The 27,064-nt window shown below is 45.3% G+C and overlaps 1 protein-coding gene across 2 annotated transcripts in view; it reads left to right on the top strand.

The window, feature by feature from the left end:
- The first annotated feature begins 13,300 nt into the window (after positions 1-13,300).
- Kif27 (kinesin family member 27) overlaps positions 13,301-27,064 on the top strand; it is a 74,913-nt gene continuing 61,149 nt past the window's right edge. Inside the window, exons 1-4 of one of the 2 annotated variants that reach the window (XM_040756081.1) lie at positions 13,301-13,545; positions 16,904-17,287; positions 19,407-19,607; positions 20,501-21,459. In XM_040756081.1, the coding sequence (XP_040612015.1) occupies positions 16,990-17,287; positions 19,407-19,607; positions 20,501-21,459 (1,458 nt within the window). In that variant the 5' untranslated portion in view covers positions 13,301-13,545; positions 16,904-16,989. Of the gene's footprint in view, positions 13,611-16,903; positions 17,288-19,406; positions 19,608-20,500; positions 21,460-27,064 lie in introns of both variants that reach the window. The other variant, XM_040756082.1, reaches the window with a different exon arrangement.

Raw genomic sequence — 27,064 nt, 5'->3', positions numbered from 1 at the left:
AAATCATAGAAGAAAACTTCCCCAACCTAAAGGACATGCCTATGAAAGTACAAGAGGCTTACAGAGTACCAAATAAACTGGGCAAAAAAAAAAAAAAGTCCCCTCACCACAATAAACACACAGACTATAGAAAGAATATTAAGAGCTGCAAAGGAGAAAGGTCAGGTAACATATAAAGGCAGACCTATCATAATTACACCTGACTTCTCAGTGGAAACAATGACAGCCAGAAGGTCCTGGACAAACGTTATGCAGACACCAATGAACCACGGATGCCAGCCCAGACTACTATACCCAGCAAAGTTTTCAATAACCATAGATGAAGAAAACAAGATATTCCACGATAAAACCAGATTTAAACAATACCTATCCATAAACCCAGCCCTACAGAAAGTACTAGAAGAAAATCCCCAACCCAAGAAAGTTAGACTACATCCACAAGAACCTAGGCAATAGATGAGCTTACAGCAGCAAATCCCAAAGAAGGGAATTGAATACACAAAGCCATCACCAACAAAAACAAAAATAGCAGGAAGCAGCAATCACTGGTCATTAATATCCATTAATATAAATTATCTCGATTCACCTATAAAAAGGCACAGGCTAACAGATTGGATATGAAAATAGAATCCAACATTCTGCTACTGAAAAACACACCTCAGCCTCACAGACAGACATTACATCAGAGTAAAGTGTCGGGAAAAAGTTTTCCAATTAAATGAACCTAAAAAACAAGCTGGTGTAACTATTCTAATATCTAACAAAATGGACTTCAAACTAATATCAATCAAAAAAGATAAAGAATGGCATTTCATATTCATCACAGGAAAAATTCACCAAGAGGAAATCTCAATTCTGAACATCTATGCCCCAAACACAAGGGTGCCCACATTTGTAAAAGAAACACTACTGAAACCCTGTCTCAAAAAACCAAAAGAAAAAAAAAAGAAACATTACTAAAGCTTAAGTCACAAATCAAGCCCCACACACTAATAGTGGGAGACTTCAACACCCCACTCTCACCATTGGACAGGTCTGCCATACAGCATAACAGAGGAATAAGGGAACTAACAGATGTTATGACTCAAATGGACTTAACACACACCTATAGAACATTCCACCCAAACACAAAATAATACACCTTCTTCTCAAAACCTCATGGGACCTTCTCAAAAATAGACCACATACTCAGTAACAAAGCAAACCTCAACAGATTTTAAAAAAGAAAAGAAACAGTCCCCTGTATCCTATCAGCTCTCCACAGCTTAAAGTTAGAATTCAACAGCAACATTAACCTCAGAAAGTCCACAAACAGCATGGAAATTGAACAATGATCAGCTGAATCACCACTGGGTCAAGGAAGAAAGAAATCCGAGACTTCCTAAAATTTAATGAAAATGACCGCACAGCATACCCAAACTCATGGGACACAATGAAAGCAGTGCTGAGAGGAAAGTTCACAGCACTAAATGCCGACATAAAGAAGCTGGAAAAATCCCACCCTAGTGAATTAACAGAACAACCGAAAGTGCTAGAAAAAAAAAGAAGCAAACTCACCCAGAAGGAGTAGATGGCAAGAAACAGTCAAATTGAGGGCTGAAATCAATAAAATAGAAACAAACAATACGAAGAATCAATGAGACAAATGTGAGGAGCCGCCCTCGCTATCACTATCGCCATTACAAGATGGCGCCGACATCCGTTGTCAGTTGGAGTAAACAACCTTGGTGCGCATGTGCTAGGTGTTTTTCCACTGCTTAAGCTCTGCCTCTCCCGTGGCGTCATCTGGGGTGATGAGCAAACCACCAATCCTGGCTCTACACGTCTCACTCGGAGCTCCTAGGCTTATATAAGGGGCTGGGTTTCTTAGCTTGGGGTCTCCCCCTCAGAAGCTGATCATCTGTCTCTCAAGATGCATTAAAGCTTTACTGCAGAAGGATCCGAGTGTCCTGTGTCGTTCTTGCTGGCGAGACTGTGGCGCGGGACATCTGGTGCCAAAACCCGGGAACTCTTCAACATCGCCGGCGCCGCGGGAGACCCCTCGGAAGACGGGGCGGATTCAGAACTGCAGGGAGGTAAGTTTGGAGAGGTATGCTTGATCCTGAACACCCCCTTTCTCGACTTTGGCCTTAATTTGTCACCACCGTGGGACGAGTCAGTGGAGGCTTTGGTGCTAGTCTTGTTTGTCCTTCTTCTATTCATTTTGATTTCATACTGTGTTCATCGTGGCTGGGGCTAATAGAACGGTGTGGTCAGTCTGACGTAGATAAGCAGCAGCATCTTAGCGTTTGTTAAATCTCCTGTAGATAAAGGAGTCGAGCGCCGTTTTTTTACTTTTGCTTTGCCTCCAGCCGCGCCATTAGACAGACACGTAGATAAGCCGCCAGCGCGATGGGGTCGTCACAGTCAGTGGTTACTGCCCTACAGACTGTGCTAAAACAAAGAGATCTTAAAATTGCACCACGAACACTTCAAAATTTTGTGAAGGAGGTAGATAGAGTGGCACCATGGTATGCTTGTTCCGGGTCTCTCACTGTGGCCTCGTGGAACAAGCTAGGTAAAGACCTAAACAGGAAGCATGTAGAAGGAGATCTCCGCTTAGGTACCAAAGCCATTTGGAAGCTAGTTAAAAACTTCTTGGAGGATGAGGCCTGTCACCCTGCTATAGTAGAAAGTCAGGGGACTCTAGAGGAAGTTCAGGATAGCATGTCAGAAACTGAACGGAGTGAGAGAATGGGAGCTCACAAAAGAAAAGACATGTCTAAGAAAAAAGGCCCTCCTCAAGAAGTTAAGAAAGGGAGAGAAAGAAGGGAGTGATCATCCACCCCCTAACAAATCTAAGGAAAAGAAAAAGCCAGAATCTAGCCTATACCCTACGGTAGAGCTAGAAGCGTTAGAGCTAGATAATTCCGATTCTGACACTCTGGATTCTAGTGAAGAAGCTGATCTAGAGGAGGAGGCGGCACGGTATGAGGAAGAAAGATATCACCCTGATAGACACTGGCCGCTGAAAACAAAAATGAATGTGAGGCCACCGCCTATAAATCCAGCGGGATGGCGCCCCTCGGCGCCTCCGCCGTATGAGCTCCGGCTGAATACTGGTACTGACTCCTATTTACCTTTCGAGGAATGGAGAAAAATACAAGTGGCTTTTCCAGTATTCGAGAAGGCGGAAGAGTACATACCCCCGTAGATTACAATCAAATCAAAGAATTGGCCGAATCCGTTCGTAATTATGGGGTCAATGCTAACTTTATCACAATACAGGTGGAAAGGCTTGCTAATTTTGCCATGACTCCCACTGACTGGCAGACGACAGTGAAAGCAGTGCTTCCCAACATGGGACAATACATGGAATGGAAGGCTCTCTGGTATGATGCAACCAGGCGCAAGCTAGAGTTAATGCCACGGCTGGAGATGAGACTCAGAGGCAGTGGACATTTGAAATGCTGACAGGTCAGGGTCAACATGCCCTTAATCAAACCAACTACATCTGGGGCGTCTATGCTCAGGTGTCGGCCGCCGCTATTAAAGCATGGAAGGCCCTCACAAAAAGGGGAGAATCCGGCGGACACCTTACAAAGATTGTCCAAGGACCCCAAGAGCCATTTTCAGACTTTGTGGCCAGAATGACCAAGGCCGCTTTGGTGATTCAGAACAAGCTATGCTGATTGAGCAACTTGTCTATGAACAAGCAACCCAGGAATGTCGAGCGGCTATTGCCCCTGGCAAAAGCAAAGGTTTACAAGATTGGCTCAGAGTGTGCAGGGAGCTGGGGGGACCCCTAACCAATGCAGGACTAGCTGCCGCCATTTTACAAACGCACAGGCGTAGAGATTTATCAAATTGAAAAGCTTGTTTTAATTGTGGGAAAATGGGGCACCTTAAGATTGTCAAGCCCCTGAAAGAACAAGAGAACTGGAGCTTTGCCGTCATTGTGGTAAAGGTTATCATAAGGCTAGCAAATGCAGGTCAGTCCCAGGGCCCTCAGAAATATGAGAACCGATTTCAGAAAAGCAATCAAGAGAAGGTAGAGGCTTCCGAGGAACCCCCAGAATGGACTTGCGTGCCGCCTCCGACTTCTTACTCATGCCCCAAATGAATGTTCAACCGGTCCCAGTCCGTTCCCCTGGACCTTTGCCCCCTGCCACCATTGGGCTTATTCTGGGCCGAGGCTTCTTAACTTTACAGGGACTCATTATATATCCTGGGATTCTTGACCCGTATCATAAAGAGGAGATTCAAGTTCTCTGTTCTAGCCCTCGGGGCGTATTTTCTATAAAGCAGGGAGATAGAATTGCACAACTGGTGTTGCTGCCCTCCCTCGGGGATGGAGAAACCTACACTTTACAAAAAAGGGCTATGGGATCTTCTGGAAGTGATTCAGCCTATCTGGCTATACCCCTAAATGAGAGACCTACAATAAAATTGTTAATTAATGGAAAAGAATTTGAAGGGATAATGGATACGGGAGCAGACAAAAGCATTATTTCACTCCATTGGTGGCCGAAGTCTTGGCCCACTGTTTCATCTCATTCTCTACAAGGTCTTGGATACCAGTCCTCTCCTGCCATCAGTGCCTCAGCCTTAACCTGTCGGAACGCTGAGGGCAAACCGGGCTGTTTTACCCCCTATGTGTTGCCACTCCCTGTAAATTTATGGGGATGGGATGTGTTACAAGCCATGGGCATGACCCTAACTAATGAATACTCCCCCCAGGCATCAGCCATTATGGCAAAGATGGGGTATACAAAGGGTAGAGGCTTGGGTAGGCAAGAACAAGGCAGAATAGAACCCATTATGCAACACGGAAATCGGGGTAGAAAAGGACTGGGTTTTATTTAGGGGCCATTGAGGCTTCACGACCCATACCATGGAAAACAAAGGAGCCGGTGTGGGTCTCTCAATGGCCTCTATCCTCTGAAAAATTAGAGGCTGTCATAAGATTAGTGCAAGAACAGGAACGGCTGGGGCATCTAGAGCCTTCTACCTCCCCATGGAATACACCAATTTTTGTTATTAAGAAGAAATCTGGGAAGTGGAGATTACTCCACGACCTGCGGGCCATTAACAATCAGATGCATCTTTTTGGCCCTGTTCAAAGAGGCCTTCCTTTGCTTTCTGTGCTTCCTCAAGATTGGAAGCTTATTATTATAGATATTAAGGATTGTTTCTTCTCTATTCCACTTTACCCACGGGATAGACCAAGGTTTGCCTTCACTATCCTTTCTCTTAATCATATGGAACCAGACAAGAGATTTCAGTGGAAGGTACTGCCGCAAGGCATGGCCAATAGCCCAGCGATATGTCAGCTGTATGTGCAAGAGGCTTTGGAGCCAATTAGGAAGCAATTTACATCTTTAATCATGATCCATTATATGGACGATATTCTTATTTGTCGCAAAGAGTTAGATGTTTTACAAAAGGCTTTTCCTATGCTGGTGGCTGAATTAAAACAGTGGGGATTAGAGATTGCCTCAGAAAAGGTTCAAATTGCAGATACAGGCCTCTTTTTGGGCTCAATGATTACTCCCAAAAATATAGTTTTCAGAAACTTCTGGGAGATATAAATTGGTTGAGGCCCTTTTTAAAAATTCCATCTGCTGATCTAAAACCCCTCTTTGATCTCCTGGAGGGTGAGCCTCATATCTCCTCACCCAGAATATTTACCCCTGCCGCCGACCAAGCCTTACAGATGGTGGAAGAGGCCTTACAGGAAGCACAATTACAACGTATTGAGGAGTCACTACCTTTTAATCTGTGTGTTTTTAAGACAGCTCAATTGCCAACTGCAGTCCTGTGGCAACATGGACCATTACTTTGGATTCATCCAAATGCTTCCCCTGCTAAGATTATTGACTGGTACCCTGATGCTGTTGCACAGCTCGTGCTTCGCGGAATAAAAGCAGCTGTTACGCATTTTGGCAGGGATCCTGATTCCTTGATTGTGCCTTATACTGCTGCACAAGTTCAGACCTTGGCAGCCACATCTAGTGATTGGGCAGTTTTAGTTACTTCCTTTTCAGGACAAATTGATAATCATTTTCCAAAGCATCCAATTTTACAGTTTGCCCTAAACCAGGCTATAGTGTTTCCACAAGTGACAGCTAAAGACCCACTCCCAGATGGGACTGTGGTGTACACTGATGGATCGAAAACTGGTATGGGAGCTTATGTGGTCAAGGATAGGGTTATATCTAAACAATATAATGAAACTTCACCTCAAGTTGTAGAATGTCTGATAGTACTGGAGGTTCTTGAGGCCTTTCCAGGACCCCTCAATATTGTATCAGATTCCTCTTATGTGGTTAATGCAGTTAATCTCCTTGAGATAGCTGGAATAATAAGATCCTCCAGCAGAGTTGCTAACATCTTTCAGAAGATACAAGCTGCCTTGTTAAATAGGAGATTTCCTGTTTTCATTACCCATGTCCGAGCACATTCTGGACTCCCAGGTCCCATGTCCTTAGGGAATGACTTAGCAGACAAGGCTACAAAGCTGGTGGCCGCTGCCTTGTCTACCCATGCACAAGCAGCAAAAGAATTCCATCAGCGCTTTCATGTGACGGCTGAGACCTTGCGCCGTCGTTTTGCTCTATCCAGGAAAGAGGCTAGGGAAATTGTTACTCAATGCCAGAATTGCTGCGAATTCTTACCTGCTCCCCACGTGGGAATAAACCCACGTGGCATTAGACCATTGCAGATGTGGCAGATGGATGTTACTCATATTCCCTCTTTAGGAAGGCTTCAATATGTTCATGTTTCTGTTGACACCTGTTCTGGCGTAATGTTCGCCACGCCCCTACAGGGGAAAAGGCCTCACATGTGATTCAACATTGCCTTGAGGCCTGGAGTGCTTGGGGAAAACCCAGAATTTTAAAAACAGATAATGGACCAGCATATACCTCTCAAAAATTCCAACAGTTTTGTCGGCAAATGGATGTTACCCATCTAACTGGCCTACCTTATAACCCTCAAGGACAGGGCATTGTGGAACGTGCCCATCGTACACTCAAATCATATCTGATTAAACAAAAGGGGAGTATTGAGGATGTTCTACTCTCGGAACCAAGAGTTGCTGTGTCCATTGCACTTTTTACCCTTAATTTCTTGAACTCTGATGCCCAAGGCCACACTGCGGCCGATCGTCACAGTTTAGAGCCTGATAGGCCAAAAGAAATGGTAAAATGGAAAGATGTCTTGACTGGTCTCTGGAAAGGCCCGGATCCTATTCTTATAAGATCCAGGGGAGCTGTGTGTGTTTTCCACAGGAGGAAGAAAATCCCCTGTGGATCCCTGAAAGACTCACTGGAAGAGCTCCTTCACTACTCTAGAATAAGAAGGATGGAGGCCAAGTGGATGATGAAGACTCTCCTACTCGGGATGATGGTTCCTAGTATGATGGGCGAGTTACGGTGGGCCATCATGTCTACCTTCCCCCTACCGATGCCAGTGATGCATAATGCCCAGGTGTTCCCTAGATTTTTCTACAACTAATAAAGAGTTGGGGCTTGCCTTTTTGCCTTTGGATCCTCAGATACAGAGTTTTCAGAATGAGAGAACCTTGTCATTGGTAGGAAGCTTGTGCTTTACTGTGATTTCTTCACTAAAGGAAAAGAATAATTGTGTCATGCTATATAATCAATCAGCAGCTTGGCTGGGAAAAGCCAGTTTTGGTATCACTACTGATATAGCCACAAATGCCTCCATCCTATATGGATGGTGGCCTAGTCAGGCTAGCAAGGACTTACTGCCGCAGCAGTCAAGGATGGCACCCTTTTGTAAAGGTACCCTTGAGGAAGAGCTGACACTCCCCTGGACGGGATGTCAAGCCAGATATCCAACCTGGGCAGTGGATGGGTATTTTTCCTTTTCTCCTTACATTAGTCATGAATTTAATGAAACCTTCCCTGGATATAATTTTACCCATATGGATCCAGAAAGATCTAATGCTAATCCTTTTGATCAATGGTTGCTTTGCGGGATTAATGGAAGCTGTACTGATCTTTCTCCTATGGCAATGATTGCTGGAGGATATAGTGAGAAGGGACAGATTACTTTTGATTGGAAAGGGGCATTAGGCAACAGTCTGAGTAAGGGACAGAGCTCTGGATCATCTGATTGGTCCTCCTCCAATGTTAAGTATACCCCTTTTAAGAGAACTAATTATTCAGCTGCTCCGGTTTGTGTTTGGCTGCCCTTTATTTGGGTTGTGAGTAATGATACCTTAGGTAAGAATCAGAAAGAAATAAATTGCTCTGCTTAGAATTGTTTTTATGCATTATGCTGGGATGCTATTAAGCACCCTTTTGCTTTGGCAATGCGCATGCCTCGATTTGTTCCAGTTCCTGTTGAGAGGCCAAGTAATTTGAGTTTGTTTAGGGAAAAGCGAGATTTTGGGATCTCTGCTATTATTGTGGGCCTGATAGCCGCCGCCGCGGTTACTGCTTCGGTTACCGCCTCGGCCCTTGCACTTTCCGCCACTTTGCAGACAGCTCAAACCATTAATGAACTATCGGCCACTATGACCATGGCCCTAGATAAACAGGCCACTGCCAATTCTCAGATACAAGGAGGCCTGATGTTGGTAAACCAACGGATTAATTTGGTTCAGGAACAATTGGATATATTATGGCAGATGGCCCAATTGGGATGTGAACAAAAGTTGCCTGGCCTTTGTGTCACTTCAGTACAATATGAGAATTTTACAAGAGCAGCTAACCTGTCAAAAGCTCTGTCTCAACATTTATTACAGAATTGGACTTTTGAGTTTGAGCAGATACTCCGTGAGTTGAGAGTGGCGATCCTGCAAGTGAATTCGACGCGTCTGGATCTTTCTCTGACGGAAGGCCTCTCCTCCTGGATTTCATCTGCATTTTCTTATTTTAAGGAATGGGTGGGGGTGGGATCATTTAGCCTAGTTCTCTGCTGTGGAATAGTGTTGATGCTTTGGATGGTGTGTAAGCTCAGAGCCCAAACAAAAAGAGACAAAGTGGTGGTGGCACAAGCACTTGCTGCCTTAGAACACGGAGCCTCCCCTGACATTTGGTTAACCATGTTAAAGCAATAGGTCGCTGGCCTCCCGGCTCTTGCACCCCACGAGGCTAGTCTCATTGCACGGGATAGAGTGGGTAAGCTTCAGCAGCCCAGGGAGTTGCAAGGCTAAGCACTGCACAGGAGAGGTCTGCGGTATAACGACTTTCTCCTGGGAGATAAGTCATCTTGCATGAAGGTTCTATGTCATGATCTCCTTCCCCCAGAAAAACGACATCGGGACTGGTCAGGGCTGCCTCTGGGGGTAAGACCCTGGAGAGGAGCTTTGTACATGTTCCAAATTTGCACATGGGGATTTGACCTCTATCTCCACTCCAAAGTTGTGGGTGTCCTATGGCTTCAAAAATAAATGACTAGGGGGAGATGTGAGGAGCCGCCCTCGCTATCACTATCGCCATTACAAGATGGCGCCGACATCCGTTGTCAGTTGGAGTAAACAACCTTGGTGCGCATGTGCTAGGTGTTTTTCCACTGCTTAAGCTCTGCCTCTCCCGTGGCGTCATCTGGGGTGATGAGCAAACCACCAATCCTGGCTCTACACGTCTCACTCGGAGCTCCTAGGCTTATATAAGGGGCTGGGTTTCTTAGCTTGGGGTCTCCCCCTCAGAAGCTGATCATCTGTCTCTCAAGATGCATTAAAGCTTTACTGCAGAAGGATCCGAGTGTCCTGTGTCGTTCTTGCTGGCGAGACTGTGGCACAGGACAAAGAGTTGGTTCTTTGAGAAATTCAACAAACTAGACAAACCTTTATCCAAAGGAACCAAAAACACAGAGAGAAGATACCCAAATTAACAAAATCAGAAAGAAAAAGGGGGACATAGCAACAGACACTGAGAAAATCCAGAGAATCCTCAGGTCATACTTCAAAAACCTGTACTCCACAAAATTGGAAAACTTTGAGGAGATGGACAATTTTCTAGATAAGTACCACATACCAGTAGAGTGTAGTTTTACCCACCATTGGCCTGGGCCCTGCCGCTCTGCCTGAACCCCCAAATAACACACAGGACACCATATTAATTATAAAGCTGCTGACTGTTTGCTTGGTTTCTTACTGGCTATCTCTGACTTAAGTATTTAACCCATATTTTTTTTTTTTTACGAGACAGGGTTTTTCTGTATTGTTTTTGAGGCTGTGGGTCCAGCCCAGCCTTGAACTCACAGAGATCCGCCTGCTTCTGCCCCCCCCGAGTGCTGGGATTAAAGGTGTGCGCCACCACTGCCTGGCTTAACCCATAATTGTTAATCTAAGTGTTTCTCTTACCGGAGAAAAGGGTCCGGACCTCTTACTCTGGCAGGCTACATGGTGTCTCTCTCTGCCTCTCTTTCCCAGAATCCTCCTTGACTCCTAGTCCCACCTATCTTGTTTCCCTATTAGCCAACAGTGCTTTATTCAACAACCAATAAGAGAGAGAGATTTACAGGATGACCTCTCCCATCACATACCAAAATTAAATCAAGAACAGGTAAACAACTTAAACACACCAAACCCCCTAAGGAAATAGAAAGTTATCAATAGTCTCCTAACCAAAAAAAAAAGTCCAGGCCCAGATGGTTTTAGTGCGGAATTCTACCAGATGTTCAAAGAAGAGCTAATACCAATGCTCCTCAAATTATTCCACACAACAGAAAAAGAAGGAACATTGCCAAACTCTTTTTATGAGGCTATAGTTACCCTGATACCCAAGCCACACAAAGACACAACTAAGAAAGAGAATTACAGACCAATTTCCCTCATGAACATAGATAGATGCAAAAATAGTAAAATACTGGCAAATAAGAAAAGCCATCCACCATAACCAAGTAGGATTGATCCCAAAGATGCAGGCATGGTTCAACCTACAAAAATCGATTAATGTAATTACCATATAAACTGAGAGAAAAAAACCCACATCATCATCTCATTAAGTCCTTCATAATAAAAGTCTTAAGGAACATATCTAAACATAATAAGGCAATATACAGTAACCCAACATCCAACATCAAACTAAATGGAGAGAAACTCAAAGCAATCTCACCAAAATCAGGAACTAGACAAGGCTGTCCACTCTCTCCATATCTATTCAAGATAGCACTCGAAATTCTAGAAAGAGCAGTAAGACAACAAAAGGAGATCAAGGGATACAAATTGGAAAAAAAGAAGTCAAACTCTCACTATTTGCTGCTGATACGGTAGTTTACATAAGTGACCCCCAAAAATTCTGCCAGAGAACTCCTACAACTGATAAACACCTTCAGTAATGTAGCAGGATACAAGATCAACTTAAAAAAAATCATATGATAAACGGTCTGAGAAAGAAATCAGGGAAAGAACACCCTTTACAACAGCCACAAATAACATAAAATATCATAGTTACTTTAACCAAACAAGTCAAAAACCTGTATGACAAGAACTTCAAGTCTTTAAAGAAAGATATTAAAGGATATACCAGAAAATGGTAAGATCTCCCATGCTCTTAGATAGGTAGCTTCAACATAGTAAAAATGGCAATCCTACCAAATGTAATCTACAGATTCAGTGCAATCCCAGCACAATTCTTCACAGACCTTGAAAGAACAATTCTCAACTTTATAGGAAAAACAAGAAGCCGAGATAACAAAAAAACAAAAAGCCAACAACAACAACAAAAAAGCCTGTAACAATAAAGGGGCTTCCGGAGGCATCACCATTCCTGACTTCAAGCTCTACTATAGAGCTGTAATAATGAAAACAGGTTGGTATTGGCATAAACACAGACAGGTAGACCAATGGAATGCAATCGAAGACCCTGATATCAACCCACACACCTATGAATTGCTAATTTTTTGACAATTGTCTGTAACTCCATCTCCGGGGGAACAACATTCTCACACAGACACACATGAAGACAAAATACCAAAGCACATATAATTAAAATAAAATTTAGAAAAGTTAGAAAACGATCAGAGCTAACTCTTGTTTCACGAAACCTGTTTTCGTCCGTGTACTTACCCATGTGTGTTGAGTCACATGGCAAATTTCCTTTTTTTTTTCCATACTGCTTCCAGTGTGTTGGGTTCTCAAATTTATCTCCATTAATGGAGCAAGGCCAAAGTTGAAAGCCATTGCTCTCTCTTCCCTTTTTTTTAATTCCTGAGGGGGCATCATTACGGAGATCAGGCTGAAGCAGAACTCAAGTCTCCTCGCCCAGGTCTCCAAAGCGCTGAGAGTTACTGGGGCGCACCCCTCCCGGGTCAGGGTCTGGGATCCCTCCCGCCTAGCGTGGACAGGGCCCTCGGGGTCAGTTCCCTGCACCCCGTAAGCCGTCCTCGCTCTCCACAAGCTGTGTGAGGCGGAGTCTCAAAAACAAACTACGGCGAGAGTAGCTGGAGTTAGGTTTACTCATTTACAGCCCTACCGCACAGCGGGGGCGCTCTCTGGGATGCTCGGAGCGCGCTCCTGGGGCAGGGGCAAAGGTGGGGACCCTCGAGGGCGGGGCCTAGGGGGCAGGGCCTCGGGGCGGGGCCTCTCGTGTGAACCTGGGCTTTCGTAGGGCAGGGGCGGCTTGGGGCGGGGCCCGTGGGTGGGGGCGGGGCCTCCTGGGTGAACCTGGGTCTTCGTAGGGCAGGGACGGCTTGGGGCGGGGCCCGCGGGTGGGGGCGGGGCCTCCTGGGTGAACCTGGGTCTTCGTAGGGCAGGGACGGCTTGGGGCGGGGCCCGCGGGTGGGGGCGGGGCCTCTTGTGTGAACCTGGGCTTTCGTAGGGCAGGGGCGGCTTGGGGCGGGGCCGGCGGGTGGGGGCGGGGCCTCCTGGGTGAACCTGGGCTTTCGTAGGGCAGGGACGGCTTGGGGCGGGGCCCGTGGGTGAGGGGCGGGGCCTCTTGGGTGAACCTGGGCCTTCGTGGGGCGGGGCCTACGCGGGGCGGGGGCGGCTTGGGGCGGGGCCTCGGGGGGCGTCGGGGAGGCGTGCTGCGCCGTTGCTGTGAGAACTGTTGACAACAAAAGGCGTGGGCGCGGCGGGGCGGAGGAGGCCGCTCTGTGGGGCGCGGGCCTGCGGAGACCTCCCGGGGCTGTCCGGAGCCGGACGGTGCGCCGCGGGCCCGACGGGCGCGAAGCGGGCAGCGCGCCTGCCTGCGGCGGCCCCTCTGAGAGCCGCGGGCGAGCGGCGGGCGAGCGGCGGGCGGGCAGAGCGGGGTCCTGAGGGAGCAGCCCGGCCAGGGCGCGGGCCGGAGGGGCGGCGGGGCGCGCGAGGTGGGCGTCCCGTGTGCTCTGCCCTCGCGGGGGCAGCCTCGGAGGAGCGGCGGCGGGGCGCGGCGGGGCGCCGAGGGCCGGTGCCCGCCGCTCGCCCGGAGCCGGGTCCGCGCTCACGCTCAGGCTCCTTTATGCCGTCGTGAGATGCTGCGAGCCTCGTCATCGGCTGGGACGCTTCCCTGGGAGAGCCGATAGCCCACCGTCCACAGCCCCTACCCTCCCGAGCGTGGCGCCGCGTCCGGGGACGCCGGTGTTGAGACCCTGTTCCTGGCAAATGACAAGGCAAGACGCCCAGTGCTGACCTCGCGTTTGGTCACTTTTCAAAAGCCCAGTGGCTGTCCCTAAATGTGAGCAGCCAGCTAGAGTTCCCTGCTGTTTGTTTATTTATTTATTTATTTTTAATCTCACGGTGTGGAGGTTTCCGAGGACTAAACTGAATCTGAAAAAATGACTGTTAGGTACAGGCTATGTTATAAAACCTGACTGAATATTGTTTATGAGCCCTTTGCTTATGCATCTTTTTTAAAATGATCCCCGTTGAGTGAGTTTCAGCCGCACGTGGCCACACTTGTCTGCGTTGCCTTCCGAAAAACCAGTGAGCTGAAAGTACTCCAGTTACAGTTGGTGTTTTGTTTTGGTTGGTTGGTTGGCTTTGAGAGAGAGAGAGAGACAGAGACAGAGACAGAGACAGAGACAGAGACAGAGACACAGAGACAGAGAGACAGAGAGATTGATTGATTCTCGGTGTCTCCTGATGACCTGGAACTGACTCTAGACCAGGCTGGCCTCTAACTTGGAGATCCGCCTGCCCCTGCCTCCTAGGTGCTGGGATTAAAGCCGTGTACCACTAGGGCACAGTTAAAAAAATACAGTAGATTTTTTTTATGAGAAGTTTCATTTTTTTTAAACAATTTTTTATGTGTGGGTGAATGTGAGCATATGGAGGTGAGTTCTTTACTTCTTGCATGTGGCTTCCAGAGATCTGATTCAGGTTGTTAGGCCCGTGGCCACAACTGCCTCTGCCAGCTGAGCCATTGCACGGGCCCAGACCTTGACTTTCGCCATATCGAAATGACTTTTGAAAAAAAAAAGTAATCTAATTTGCGTGATGACTGTTGGAAGAGTCACAAGCACTGTACCCCTGAGGTTTTACAGTGCTTTAGGATACACGGGTTTTACCAAATGTATGAGTGCTGCTTTGTGTTCAAGATTTGGTTAGAGTTACTGAAAATGTCATACTATATGCTATCCACTCCACCGCACTGGTTTGCTGACTCTGGGATGTTGCAGACCAAGTGTTTAGTTAGCAGTGTGACGTGAAAGGTCTCTGTTGTGATCCTCTTGGGGTGTCCATTTGTACCATTGCTCAGTTTGTCTTTTAAGGATTAGTATTAATTTATCGTTGTTAACATTTCCATAGCTGTGACCTGTTGTAGCTCACCCCTGTAATGCCCGAGCCGGAGAGGTGGGGGCAACAGGATTGCTGTGAGTTCCAAAGCAGCCTTGGCTACAGAGTGGAACCTGTGTAAAATCAAAATGAGTATTTCCACTCCAAGTATTCATATCATTTGTTGTCTGGCGGTCTTCTAGGTTGGTGATAATCTTAAAAACCATTTTTCCAAAGAATATGCCCCATTCCCAACAGGCGACTGCCTCACACTCCTCAAACAACTGCTCTGGAAAGCAAAAGAGATGCCCAAACCAAACAACCAGCTCAGAGCAAACCAGTGCACCAATGGCCAAAACAGGCGCCCCAGAAAGAACTCCCTGACACACTTGAGGAGGCACTGCCTGTACATTGGGCGAAAGAGGCACCCAACGCCAAACTGGGTGACTCTTCCCGTGAAAGTGGATCATTCTTAGGGACCCCGTACTAAGGCATCAGAAACTGTTAATACAAACAAGGCTGCCACCTCAGAAAGGAGTAACAAATAGTTTATTCTGAAGCCAAAATACGTGTGACCATGGTGGAGTTGCAGAGTCTGGGCCACTGGGTATGCCTGTAGGAGGTTATCCGATGTTAGTTGGTGTAGGAAGACTCCTTTAATTACTTTTTCACATCGTGTGCATGTGTGGACACGTTTATGACAATCAGGACACCTGCGGAAGCCCATTCTTCCCCATGTGGGTTCAGGGATCAAACTCAGTTTGTGAGGCTTGGTGGCAAGTACCTTTAGAGCTGAACCATTTTGCTGTCCTGGGAGACCCATCTTAATTTTGGGAAAGACCATTTCCTGGGCAGGGACTCCAAAGAAAATGGAGAAGGCAAGCCAAGCACCAGCAGGCATGGAATCACGTGATTATTGTCTTCAGCTGCTGCCTAGACTTCCCTGCCAGCAGTTTGTACCGTTACTGCTGCTGTTGATGGGAGGTTTTCACCACGGCGCAGGAGAAGTAACCAAGGCGATGTTTGGAGATGGGAAGACACTTTCCTATTTGTTAGGACTTCTCAAAGTTTCTCATTGTGTGTGTTGGGGTGGGGAGAGTCATGGAGCACAGTGGGAGCGAGAGGGCAGCTCTGTGCGGCTTCACCTGTGCACGTGTTCCAAGGCTTGTGTGTGGAGTGCTCACCTGCTGAGTCATTGCCATAGCCCATAGGTTTGATTGTTTTTGGACCAATTAGTTTAAATCATACCGACACAGAGTAACCCTTAAACCACGTTCATGGTTTAATCCTGATGTTCGTGAGATGAAATGCTATTTTTAATACCTGCAAATATAATACAAATAATTTATTTTAAATTGATTTGCTTATTTTGGTTTTTCAGGACAGCAGTTTTTCTGCATAGGCCTGGCTGTCTTGAAACTCACTCTGTAGAACAGGCTGACCTCGAACTTAGAATTCTGCCTGCCTCTGTCTCCTTAGTGCTAGTGGTGTGCCACCGCCACCTGGCTAAATTTTATTTATGTGTTTGTTTATGTGGATGTGTGTGTGCCTTCATGAGTTTATGTGTACCACGTGTGTGCAGGAACTGGAGTTACAGGCAGGTGTGAGTTCTCTGATGTGGGTGCTGGGAATTAAATCACGTCTTCTGGAAGAGCAGTAAATGTTCTCAGTGCCATTTCAATGCTTTCCCAAATATCTGTTTTTAATATTTTTAGAGCTCTTCAGTTACCTCCTTGCCTGAATTTTTTTTAACTTTTATTTTTATCTTATGTACATTGATGTTTTACCATGGCTGTCAGGTCCTCTGGAACTGGAGCTGTAGACACTTGTGTACTGCTATGAGGGTGCTGGGAATTGAACCCTGGTCCTGCGGAAGAGCAGCCAGTGCTCTTAACTGCTGAGCCATCTCTCCAGCCCCTTGCCTGAATTTTCTAACTCTGTTAGAAATTATTCACTATTTAGATTAGTGAACTAGAAAGCAATGTCACTCTGTAAATGGAATCCTTTGTATTTACCTCTTAACTTTGTAATTAACGGGTGCATGGTCCCCAGTCCCCTCAGTTACTTTGAGGCAAACCTAAATGCTGAATTGTTTCATTATTAAATTGAGCACCTTACAAGTCAGATAAGCTCTTTGTAATTTAATTTTTACTGGTAAAGAATCTGTTCTAAATGACTTTACTTTGAAACATGTGTGGTTTTATTTTCATAAATGGAGCCAGTAATTAAATTATATCTTTCTTTGATATGCAGGAGTCCAGATCTTACATAAAATGGGTGTTTCTTACACTGTTACTGAAAATTAAGTATATAATCTATTCAGTAAAATCCAAGCTGCCATGGAAGAAATACCAGTAAAAGTCGCTGTAAGAATTAGACCTCTGCTTTGCAAGGAAGTTCTTCATAACCATCAAGTGTGTGTGAGGGATGTTCCAAACACCCAGCAGATTATCATTGGGAGAGACAGAGTTTTTACTTTTGATTTTGTTTTTGGCAAAAATTCCACTCAAGATGAAGTTTATAATACATGCATAAAGCCCCTAGTGTTGTCACTCATTGAGGGCTATAATGCAACGGTTTTTGCGTATGGACAAACTGGATCTGGGAAGACGTACACCATTGGAGGAGGCCATGTGGGTAAGATTACTCTCACTTAGCGTTTTACAGCATGTATGAAGACTTTGTTTCTTTTGGTGACTGAGCACTGTTTTATTGGGTGTGATGAACCTTGGCTTGTCTCCTAGTTCAGATGCTGCAAACACTGGGGTACAGCCATCTGTTTGAGTCCGCAATAGACCTTAAATTTTAAGTTTTGTTTTGTGTCTACAGGACTGGAGCTAGAGCTGGGCTGCTGTGCTTGCTGGGTCAGCGCCGTGCTATACGTCCCTAAGCCTTCCTTTTACTTCTTTGTTTCAAGGGGCCACGGTTGCCCATGCTGGCCTTAAATTCACTCTGCAGCTCAAGAAGTAGTCCCTGAAATTATTTCCTTGCCTTAGCCCTCACTAGAGTTGGGTTTGCAAGGATATGTCACCAGGCCCTACCCTGCCATAGCCTTTTAAAATTAGCTTTGGAGGTTAATATACAAATTCATAGGTTTCCTCAGGCATCTTTGTATAGAAAGGGCATATTTTCTTCTCAGTCACTGGCCTCAGTCACCTACCCTCTCACTGCCCCGTTCTCTCTAGCTGATCTCTTTCTTCCTTAGTTAGTTCCCATTTCTGCTCTTATTTCATGTTCCATTACATTGTTTCCCAACTCCTGTTAGATCTCTCCCTTCTCATGATCCCTTTTCTGGTTTTGTGAGCACACATTTGTACATGTATTTTATGTGTGTGTGTGTGTGTGTGTGTGTCCACTCATACTCTTGCAAAAAAAACAGCAATGAGAATAGTCTGTGTAAAATTTCAGACAGTAGACCAGGCAGTGGTGGCACATGCACTCAGGAGGCAGAGGCAGGTGGATCTCTGTGAGTTCCAGGCCAGCCTGGTCTACAGTGTGAGTTCCAGGACAGCCTCCAAAGCTACACAGAGAAACCCTGTCTTGAAAAAACAAACAAACACAAATTCAGACAATAATGCTACTGTTCTACCCTGGTGGCTCTGGCCTCTGCCAGCATGACTTCATGTGTGCCGCAGTCTCTACAAGGACTCCCATGATGGAGTGTGCGATCCCTCTGACCTCATCTCTCCTCCTCTCTGCTCGCTCCCTGCGCTCTGGCCATGCTGACTCTGTGATCACATCAGGCAGTGCCTTCAACACTTGTCCTTCCACTCTCAGGGTTTGCTCATGATCTTCTTATTTAAAATTGCAATTAGGTCTCACTCCAGTCTCTCTACCCTGCCCTCCAAACACTTCCAGTTTCCATTTATTTGGATTGGCTGGTTTATTTACTTTTGAGATAGCCTTGCTCTATAGCCCAGGTTGACTGTGAACTCTCAATACTCCTAGCTCAGCACCCCAATGGAACCTGAGGTGTGCACCACTGTGTGCGACCAGCATTTTAATACACCATTCAGCCTACAGTTCTTTATTCCTACTGATTCTCCTTCTCAGAGTACCCCCACAGTATTAGAGAATTTGTCCTCTGTTTTTTTGGGGGGATTGATTCTTCCCAGAGCCCTAGAATATTGCATGGTATGTAGCAGATACTAAATTTGTTAAATGAATACATTCTGCATGAGGGATACATATGTGTTTGGTATAGTGTACATGGTATGTATACACACGTGTATCACTCTCAACTCTAGTCCCTTGAGACAGGGTCTTTCACTGAATCTGGAGTGATCCTCCTGCCTGTGCCCTCTGGAGTTACAGACACACTTGTGCCATGCCTGACTTTTTACATGGGTGCTGGGGCTGTCACCCCAGGTTCCTGTGCCTATGCAGCAGATGCTCTCTTACCCAATGAGTCATGCCCCGGCCCTTTCCCTTGAGTTTTATGGTTGTATGGGTTAGCCCTGGCAGGCCTTGAACTTGCCATGTAGACCAGGCTGACCTTGCATTCATTAATTCAATTAATTCCCATACATTTTGAGACTGTGTCTTGCTATGTAACCCTGGCTGGAATTCTGTATGTAGGTCAGCCAGGCTGTCTCTGCCCCTGGAGTTCTGGGATTAAAGGTGTGAGCCACCATGCTTGCCCAGTTTTAAATTTTTATAATAGAAATGTAAGAAAAATATGTTAAGCATAAATTTTGGATTATAGTTTTTCCTATATTTCAAGTCTCAGATATTCTTTCTGTTTCTAAATTTTCAGCATCAGTTGTGGAGGGCCAAAAGGGTATCATTCCTCGAGCTATCCAAGAGATATTTCAAAGCATCTCTGAAAACCCTAGCATTGACTTTAAAATCAAAGTGTCATATATAGAAGTGTATAAGGAAGACCTAAGAGATCTTCTAGAGTTGGAGACGTCCATGAAGGACCTTCACATCCGAGAAGATGACAAGGGAAACACAGGTGAATTAACTCAGTGAAATTATTGAATGCCTTCAGTGGCAGTATTCCAAGAATTAAAAATATGTGCACAATAAATTTGCTTTTACTCTTTATTCATATACTTGCTTTGCCATGCTGGAAATCATCTAGCTAAGGAAGTGCTGTGCCAGCAGCCTTCTTTTTTCATTTTTAAATTTAAAAGATTTTGGGACAGAGTCTCACTATAATTCACCTATGCTGGCTTTGAACTTTAACCCTTCTGCCTCAGCCTCATGAGTAGTAAATGGGGTCACAGGTTTGTGTCACCAGACATGGCTCCTGCTTTCTTGTAATAATTACAATCAAAATATTGAAACAAAATATTCTGTCTGCTTTTTGTTATTTTTTTTATTTTTTTATAACTGTAGAGCTTGAAGCCAGGGCCTTCAATGCTCTTTGTACAACTCTCCTGCTGAGCTGTATAATCCCAGCCCCAGAGGTTTTGATTGTTAGTCATTTTAAAGACCTAAGCATGATGTTTGACTAAAAGCACCAATTGGATCTTAACAAATAAAATACATCTTTTAGAGCTTACACTTAATACTGTTTTTTTGTTTGTTTTTGTTTTCTTTTTCTGAGACAAGGTTTTTCTGTAGCGGTGGAGGCTGTCTTGTAACTCACTCTGTAAACCAGGTTGGTCTCGAACTCACAGAGATCCGCCTGCCTCTGCCTCCCAAGTGCTGGGATTAAAGGCGTGCGCCACCACCTGACTGTGAAATTATCTAATGATACTGACTGATGCTGGTATTTGAAACAACATTGCTGCTTTCTTTAAGGGACTATTTGTGTTGCTTAGCAAAGGGTAATTGTTGTGTGGTTAATTTAATTGTGCTGGATTTTGATGAAAACATGGTTTTAAAACTTTGTATTTTAAGTGATTGTTGGGGCCAAAGAATGCCAAGTGGAGAGCGCGGATGAAGTGATGAGTCTCCTGGAGGCAGGGAATGCTGCCAGGCACACCAGCACCACCCAGATGAACGAGCACTCCAGCAGATCCCATGCAATTTTCACAATAAGCATTTGCCAAGTTGAGAAAAACACAGAAGCAGCTGAGAATGGAGAGTGGTATTCACATCGGCATATTGTCTCCAAATTCCATTTTGTGGATTTGGCTGGATCAGAAAGAGTGACCAAAACTGGGAATACTGGTGAACGATTCAAAGAGTCCATTCAAATCAACAGTGGGCTGCTTGCCTTAGGAAACGTAATAAGTGCCCTTGGGGACCCGCGCAGGAAGAGCTCTCATATTCCATACAGGGATGCTAAAATTACCCGTCTTCTGAAAGATTCCCTGGGAGGCAGTGCCAAGACTGTCATGATCACGTGCGTCAGCCCATCCTCCTCAGACTTTGATGAGTCCTTAAATTCTCTCAAATATGCCAACAGAGCACGGAACATTAGAAACAAGCCTACTCTAAACTTTAGCCCTGAGTCAGACCGGATGGATGAGATGGAATTTGAGATTAAGTTGCTTCGAGAAGCTTTGCAGAGCCATCAGGCCAGTATCAGTCAAACTAGCCAGACCCCCTCAGAGGGTGCTTCTGACCACAATCGGATCCATTCTCTAGAGGAACAGGTAGCTCAGCTCCAGGAGGAATGTCTGGGCTACCAGGACTGCATAGAGCAAGCATTCGCCTTCCTAGTGGACTTAAAAGATGCTGTCAGGCTAAACCAGAAACAGCAGCACAAGCTACAGGAATGGTTTAGCAGGACCCAGGAAGTCAGGAAGGCTGTCGTCACCCCATTTCCAGGACACCAGGGTGTTGGGAACCTCGAAGAAGGACCCCAGAATGTGACAGTTCTCCAACTGAAGAGAGAGCTTAAGAAATACCAGGTACTTCACATTACGTAGATTAATTAATGCGATTTTTGAGATGGTGTCTTGCTTTGTAACCCTGGCTGGAAGTCAGTATATAGACCAGCCAGGCTGGCCTGAGCTCTTGCCTTGTTTCTGGGATTATGGGAGTATGTGGTCCTACCTGACTTGCTCTTCCCCACTCTAGTGATAATGGGAATTGAATACAGCCTTGCATATACTAGAAAAGTACTGTACCTTCTGAGATACATTCCCAGATCTATTTTATCTTCTTTGAAATAAGGTCTTACTTGATTATCCAGGCTGGCCTTGAACTCAGGGCAGTTCTCTTGCCTCTGCTTCCTAAGTACTGGGGTTGTGAGTATGAGCTCTCACACCTGGATCATAGACAGAATTTATTTAAGGACTTCACTTATTTGGACAAGTAAATTCTAAAAGCCATTTTGGAATCAGAAGTTCTACATTTTTTAAAAAAATTATTATTACTGTGTGGGTGGTTTGTGAATGGTGAGTGAGGAGTGCAGACATATATTTGTGGAAGTCAGGACAACTTTTGGGGGTGTTTTTCTTTTTTAAGAGTTATGTAAAAATTAGCTGGGCATGTTGGTAGACTTCTTTAATCCCACCACTCAGGAGGCAGAAGCAGGTCAACCTCTGTGAGATCTAGTCCATCCTGGTCTATACAGTGAGATCTAGGCCAGCCAGAGCTACATAGTAAGATCCTGTCTTTAAAAAAAGGGGGGGGATAATATAAACGTCTCATTCTTCCTTGTCATCTCATTGTGACTCATTTCCTATTCCTCCTTAATTTATTCTTTTTTTTTTTTTTTTGGTTTTTCGAGACAGGGTTTCTCTGTGGCTTTGGAGGCTGTCCTGGAACTCGCTTTGTAGACCAGGCTTGGTCTCGAACTCACAGAGATCCACGTGCCTCTGCCTCCCGAGTGCTGGGATTAATGGCGTGCGCCACCAACGCCCGGCAATTTATTCTTTATTAGTTTCCTTCTCTTTCCTGGGATGTGATTAAAGTACATTTTAAGGTATTATGTAATTAAATAGAACCTTGTGAGCTTCCATAGCAACTTAGAGGATCAAAGAAACATTTTTAGACACAAAATTAAGTTACATTGCACTGAGTTTTTCTCCTTTGGGTGTGTATGTTTGCAAACTTCAACCCGGGTCTTGAACTCTCTGTATCACTAAGCTGCATCCTCAAGTCATTTTTTGTTTCCTTATCTTTGAGACAGTCTCATATGATAGCCTAGACTTGCCAGAAACTCCCTTGATAGTCTAGCCTTTTCTGGAACTTGGAGTAATCTTCTGCCTCAGTCTCCCAAGTGTTGGAATTACAGATATGAGTCACAATGGCTGGGTTGCTGGGTCTGTGGTTTCTTTTTGGTTTTTAGACAGGGTATGGAGTAGCCCAGGTTGGCTTCCATCTTGTTAGCTAAGGATGGTCTTGAACTTCTAGTCTTTCTTCGTCTACCTCCCATTGTTGAGATTGTAGGAGTATGTCAACCACACTTAGTTTTTGTAAAGAGAAGCTTTTTCCTTGAGAGAAGCCTTCCCGCCAGCCTGGTTCTAGAGCCGCATCAGTCCCAAATAAACACACAGGAGGCTATATTAATTATGAAGCTGTTGGCCTTGCTTGTTTCTTACTAGCTAGCTCTGACTTAAGTAATTACCCCATAATTGTTAATCTAAGTATGTCTCTTACCGGAGAAGTTTCTGGGCTTCCTACCCCATGGCATTACATCTCGACTCTCTGTGTTTCTCCTTCCCAGAGTCCTCCTGGACTCCTAGTCCCACCTATCTAGATTCCTATTGGCCAGCAGTGCTTTATTGACAAATGCACAGGACTTCCCCCCAACAAGTTTTATTCATTGCTGGAAATCAAATTCAGGGTTTTATGCATGCTAGGCAATCACTCTATCAATTGAATTACATCCCTAGTGTTCCCACCGTGGTTCTTGAAAGAAGAAAATACTTTATCCCTTGAGTTTGGATTACACATTTCTCTTTTGAGACAGGGTTTCTCTGTAAAGTCCTGACTGTCCTGGAACTCACTCTGTAGACCAGAATGACACCAGAATGACCTTGAACCCACAATAATCTGTGTGCCTCTGCCTCCTGGGTGCTGGGATTAAAGGTGTGGTATGTGCCACCTTACCTGTCTACATACTGATTTTTAAACTGTGGGTGGGTATGTACAGTGTGTGTGTGTGTGTGTGTGTGTGTGTGTGCTTAGAGGAAGGTTTGCAGGAATCAGTTTTCTTCTTCCACCGTGTAGATCTGAGGGCTTGACTCACGTCATCAGGCTTAGTGGCACCTTTACCCTCTGAGCCATCTCACTCCCACCTCTCTCTCTCTCTCTTTTTCCAAGACAGAGTTTTGGAACCTGTCCTGGAAATCGCACTGTAGACCAGGCTGGCCTCGAACTCACAGAGATCCGCCTGCCTCTGCTTCCCGAGTGCTGGGATTAAAGCGTGTGCCACCAACGCCCAGCTCCCCGTCTTTTTCAATGAAGATTATGTATAGGAGCTAGCGGAGAACAAGATAAAATCAGTTCTGCTTTTGTGGAGGTGACAAGCACATGCCAGCCAGGGGAGCCTTCAGCTGTTCCTTAAGTAACATGGAGCCCAACTTCATGGTATTGCTGTTTTTTAAAGTTTTTTGAGGTATTTAATTTTTTATTATTTTATCCTTTTATGTATATGAGTGTTTTTGCCTGCATGTGTGTATGTGTCTTTTTAGGATCAATAATTATCCTTTTATGTATATGAGTGTTTTTGCCTGCATGTGTGTATGTGTCTTTTTAGGATCAATAATTTTTCTACCTGCCATTTCTTAATCCATACGCTTCCATCCAAGCACGGACTAGATGAACAAGCTGGGTAGGGCCTGGCTGCTATTGTCTCCCGGACTCTGGATACTGCAGTAGGACAAGCCCAAGACACACTATCTGTACTAAAGCAGGAGGGTTGCAGAGGTGTGGTGACCCAAGCATGTGTGTATGTGTACCTGATGCCCACAGAGGTCAGAAGAGGGCATCGGATCCCCTGGAACTGGAGTTACAAACAGTTCTGGACTGCCTGGGTTCTGGGTATCAAACCCATGTCCTCTAGGAGAGCAGGCAGTGTTCTTAACCCTCTGAGCCCTGTCTCTCCGGCCCTGTTTTTGTTTTTTCTGATGAGGGATCTCTGGTAGCCCAAGGTAGCCTTGGACTTGTAGCTGAGGATGGATCCTCCTGCCTCCACCTCCCGAGTCCTAGAATTACAGGCATGTGCCACCATGCCCATTCCTTTTTTTTTAAAGCAGGAAAACATAATGAAAAACCGTCTTTTTAATTAGAGATTTCAGCAAAATACCTTTTTACATGTGCTAGGAAGAAGCTATTTCAAGCTGGACCCATGGCACATGCTGATGTCTCAGGACTCAGGAGGCTGAAGCAGGAGGATCCAGAGGTGGAAACTGAGCCCTGTCCGAAAATAAACAAAAAAGCTCTTCTCAAATTTTTGGAATTCAGAGGTTTTTTCCACTACTAAAGTCTGTAATCTCCCCATAAATGTTTGCAAACATGGATGGTGTGTGACTTAGTGGTAGAGCACTTGCCTGTGACTTGTGAAGCCCTGGGTTTGATCCCCAGCACTTGGGGACAGCTCAGCAGAACTCTTTGCATTTTGGTAGGTGTCTCTGATATGTGACTTAGTAGAAGATACTTGCATTTTCTTGTGATTAGCAAGATTTCGTCTAAGTTAAAATATATCCTTATGTAGATTTATAATTGGCAGGGATGAGCATTTCAATAACTTTTGAGATAATTGTGGACATTCTTTGAAACTACACCAAAACTTAGTGAAAATTATCCGTTGATTACAAGGAGTGATTTGAAATTATTTTGTTATATTATGATTTATAATTTAGAACTTACTGGTCTCTGCCTTGACCTTTAAGTGAATCTTTTTTCTGCTTATGAGTTTAATGACTATACAGTGGTCATTTGGAAAATAATTTAGTGTTTAAACATTTTTATTTTACATTTCTTAATGCCACCAGTGATCTCACTAGCAGAGTCTTTAGCATTGATGTGGAGCTGTTAGGCTCACAATGGTGCATTACAGGAGGGAGTAATGGTACATGCAAGCGAGTGGGACCAGAGCAGGGCTGAGACCCAGCAAGGAGAACACCAAATCGTGCAGCTTCATCCAGAGCAGGGCTGAGACCCAGCAAGGAGAACACCAAATCGTGCAGCTTCATCCAGAGCAGGGCTGAGACCCAGCAGGGAGAACACCAAATCGTGCAGCTTCATCCAGAGCAGGGCTGAGACCCAGCAAGGAGAACACCAAATCGTGCAGCTTCATCCAGAGCAGGGCTGAGACCCAGCAGGGAGAACACCAAATCGTGCAGCTTCATCCAGAGCAGGGCTGAGACCCAGCAGGGAGAACACCAAATCGTGCAGCTTCATCCAGAGCAGGGCTGAGACCCAGCAGGGAGAACACCAAATCGTGCAGCTTCATCCAGAGCAGGGCTGAGACCCAGCAGGGAGAACACCAAATCGTGCAGCTTCATCCAGAGCAGGGCTGAGACCCAGCAGGGAGAACACCAAATCGTGCAGCTTCATGTCCAGCATCTGGGGCTTTTGGCTTGGGTCACCACACCTCTGCAACCCTCCTGCTTTAGTACAGATAGTGTGTCTTGGACTTGTCCTACTGCAGTATCCAGAGTCCGGGAGACAATAGCAGCCAGGCCCTACCCAGCTTGTTCATCTAGTCCGTGCTTGGATGGAAGCGTATGGATTAAGAAATGGCAAGTAGAAAAATTATTGATCTTAAAAAGACAGAGACATAGGATAGACTTAGAAGGGCACTCCAGTGAATCCTGGGAAAAGCCCCAAGTTTATTACACACAGTCCTTATGTACCCCAATCAAAAGTGGGGGAAGGCAAGAGTTCCTTACCAAGATACAAAGAACAAGCAAACATAATTATCTTCTCAGTACCCAAAACATCAAGCAACCACACCCTAAACTAAATATCCTGTTGTTAAGGTAAGACATCCATTAGTTACTCCTTAGGCCAAATATCCTGTTGTCAAGGCAAGACACACAGTAGCCACACCTTAGCTCAAACATTTTGTGGCCTAACCTTGAGAGAGCAGTAGTGGGTTTGAACTCTCAGATTTTAAGATGAAGGAATTTCATTTCTATGGCTCCTGGCATGCTACTCCTTGTTTATAGCTTTCCTTAATCAGTGTTCCATGGTCCTGGCATCTCCGATATGCTGGGATTCTATTACAATTTAGGCATTGCCAGCCTCTCTGGGATTCCTTGCAGGGAATTCCACACTGCAATACATTGACTAGCCCCGGTAGCCTTCTAGAAACTTTGACCTCCTCCAGGACCTCCTCACTCTTGCATCTGTCTTGCATATGGCATCAGTCTCTCCTGGATAATGCCACCAATGCTGCTGCTAGCTTGAGAGTGGAGCCTGGCTCCTTTGTATTGCAGCTGTGTTCACCTTCTGATGAAACACTGTCCCAGGCAGCTGGTTTTAGAAGGGAACCCCTTCAAGAGCAATATCAGTTTAGGTTCTCTCTTTCAAATGAATTTTCTTTCTTAAAAGATGGAG

The sequence above is a fragment of the Mesocricetus auratus genome, unplaced genomic scaffold (genome assembly GCF_017639785.1).
Source record: "Mesocricetus auratus isolate SY011 unplaced genomic scaffold, BCM_Maur_2.0 Super-Scaffold_100013, whole genome shotgun sequence".
NCBI classification, from domain to species: Eukaryota; Metazoa; Chordata; class Mammalia; order Rodentia; family Cricetidae; genus Mesocricetus; species Mesocricetus auratus.
The sequence above is the reverse complement of the archived record's forward strand: the minus strand, read 5'-3'. Positions and strand labels throughout refer to the sequence as shown.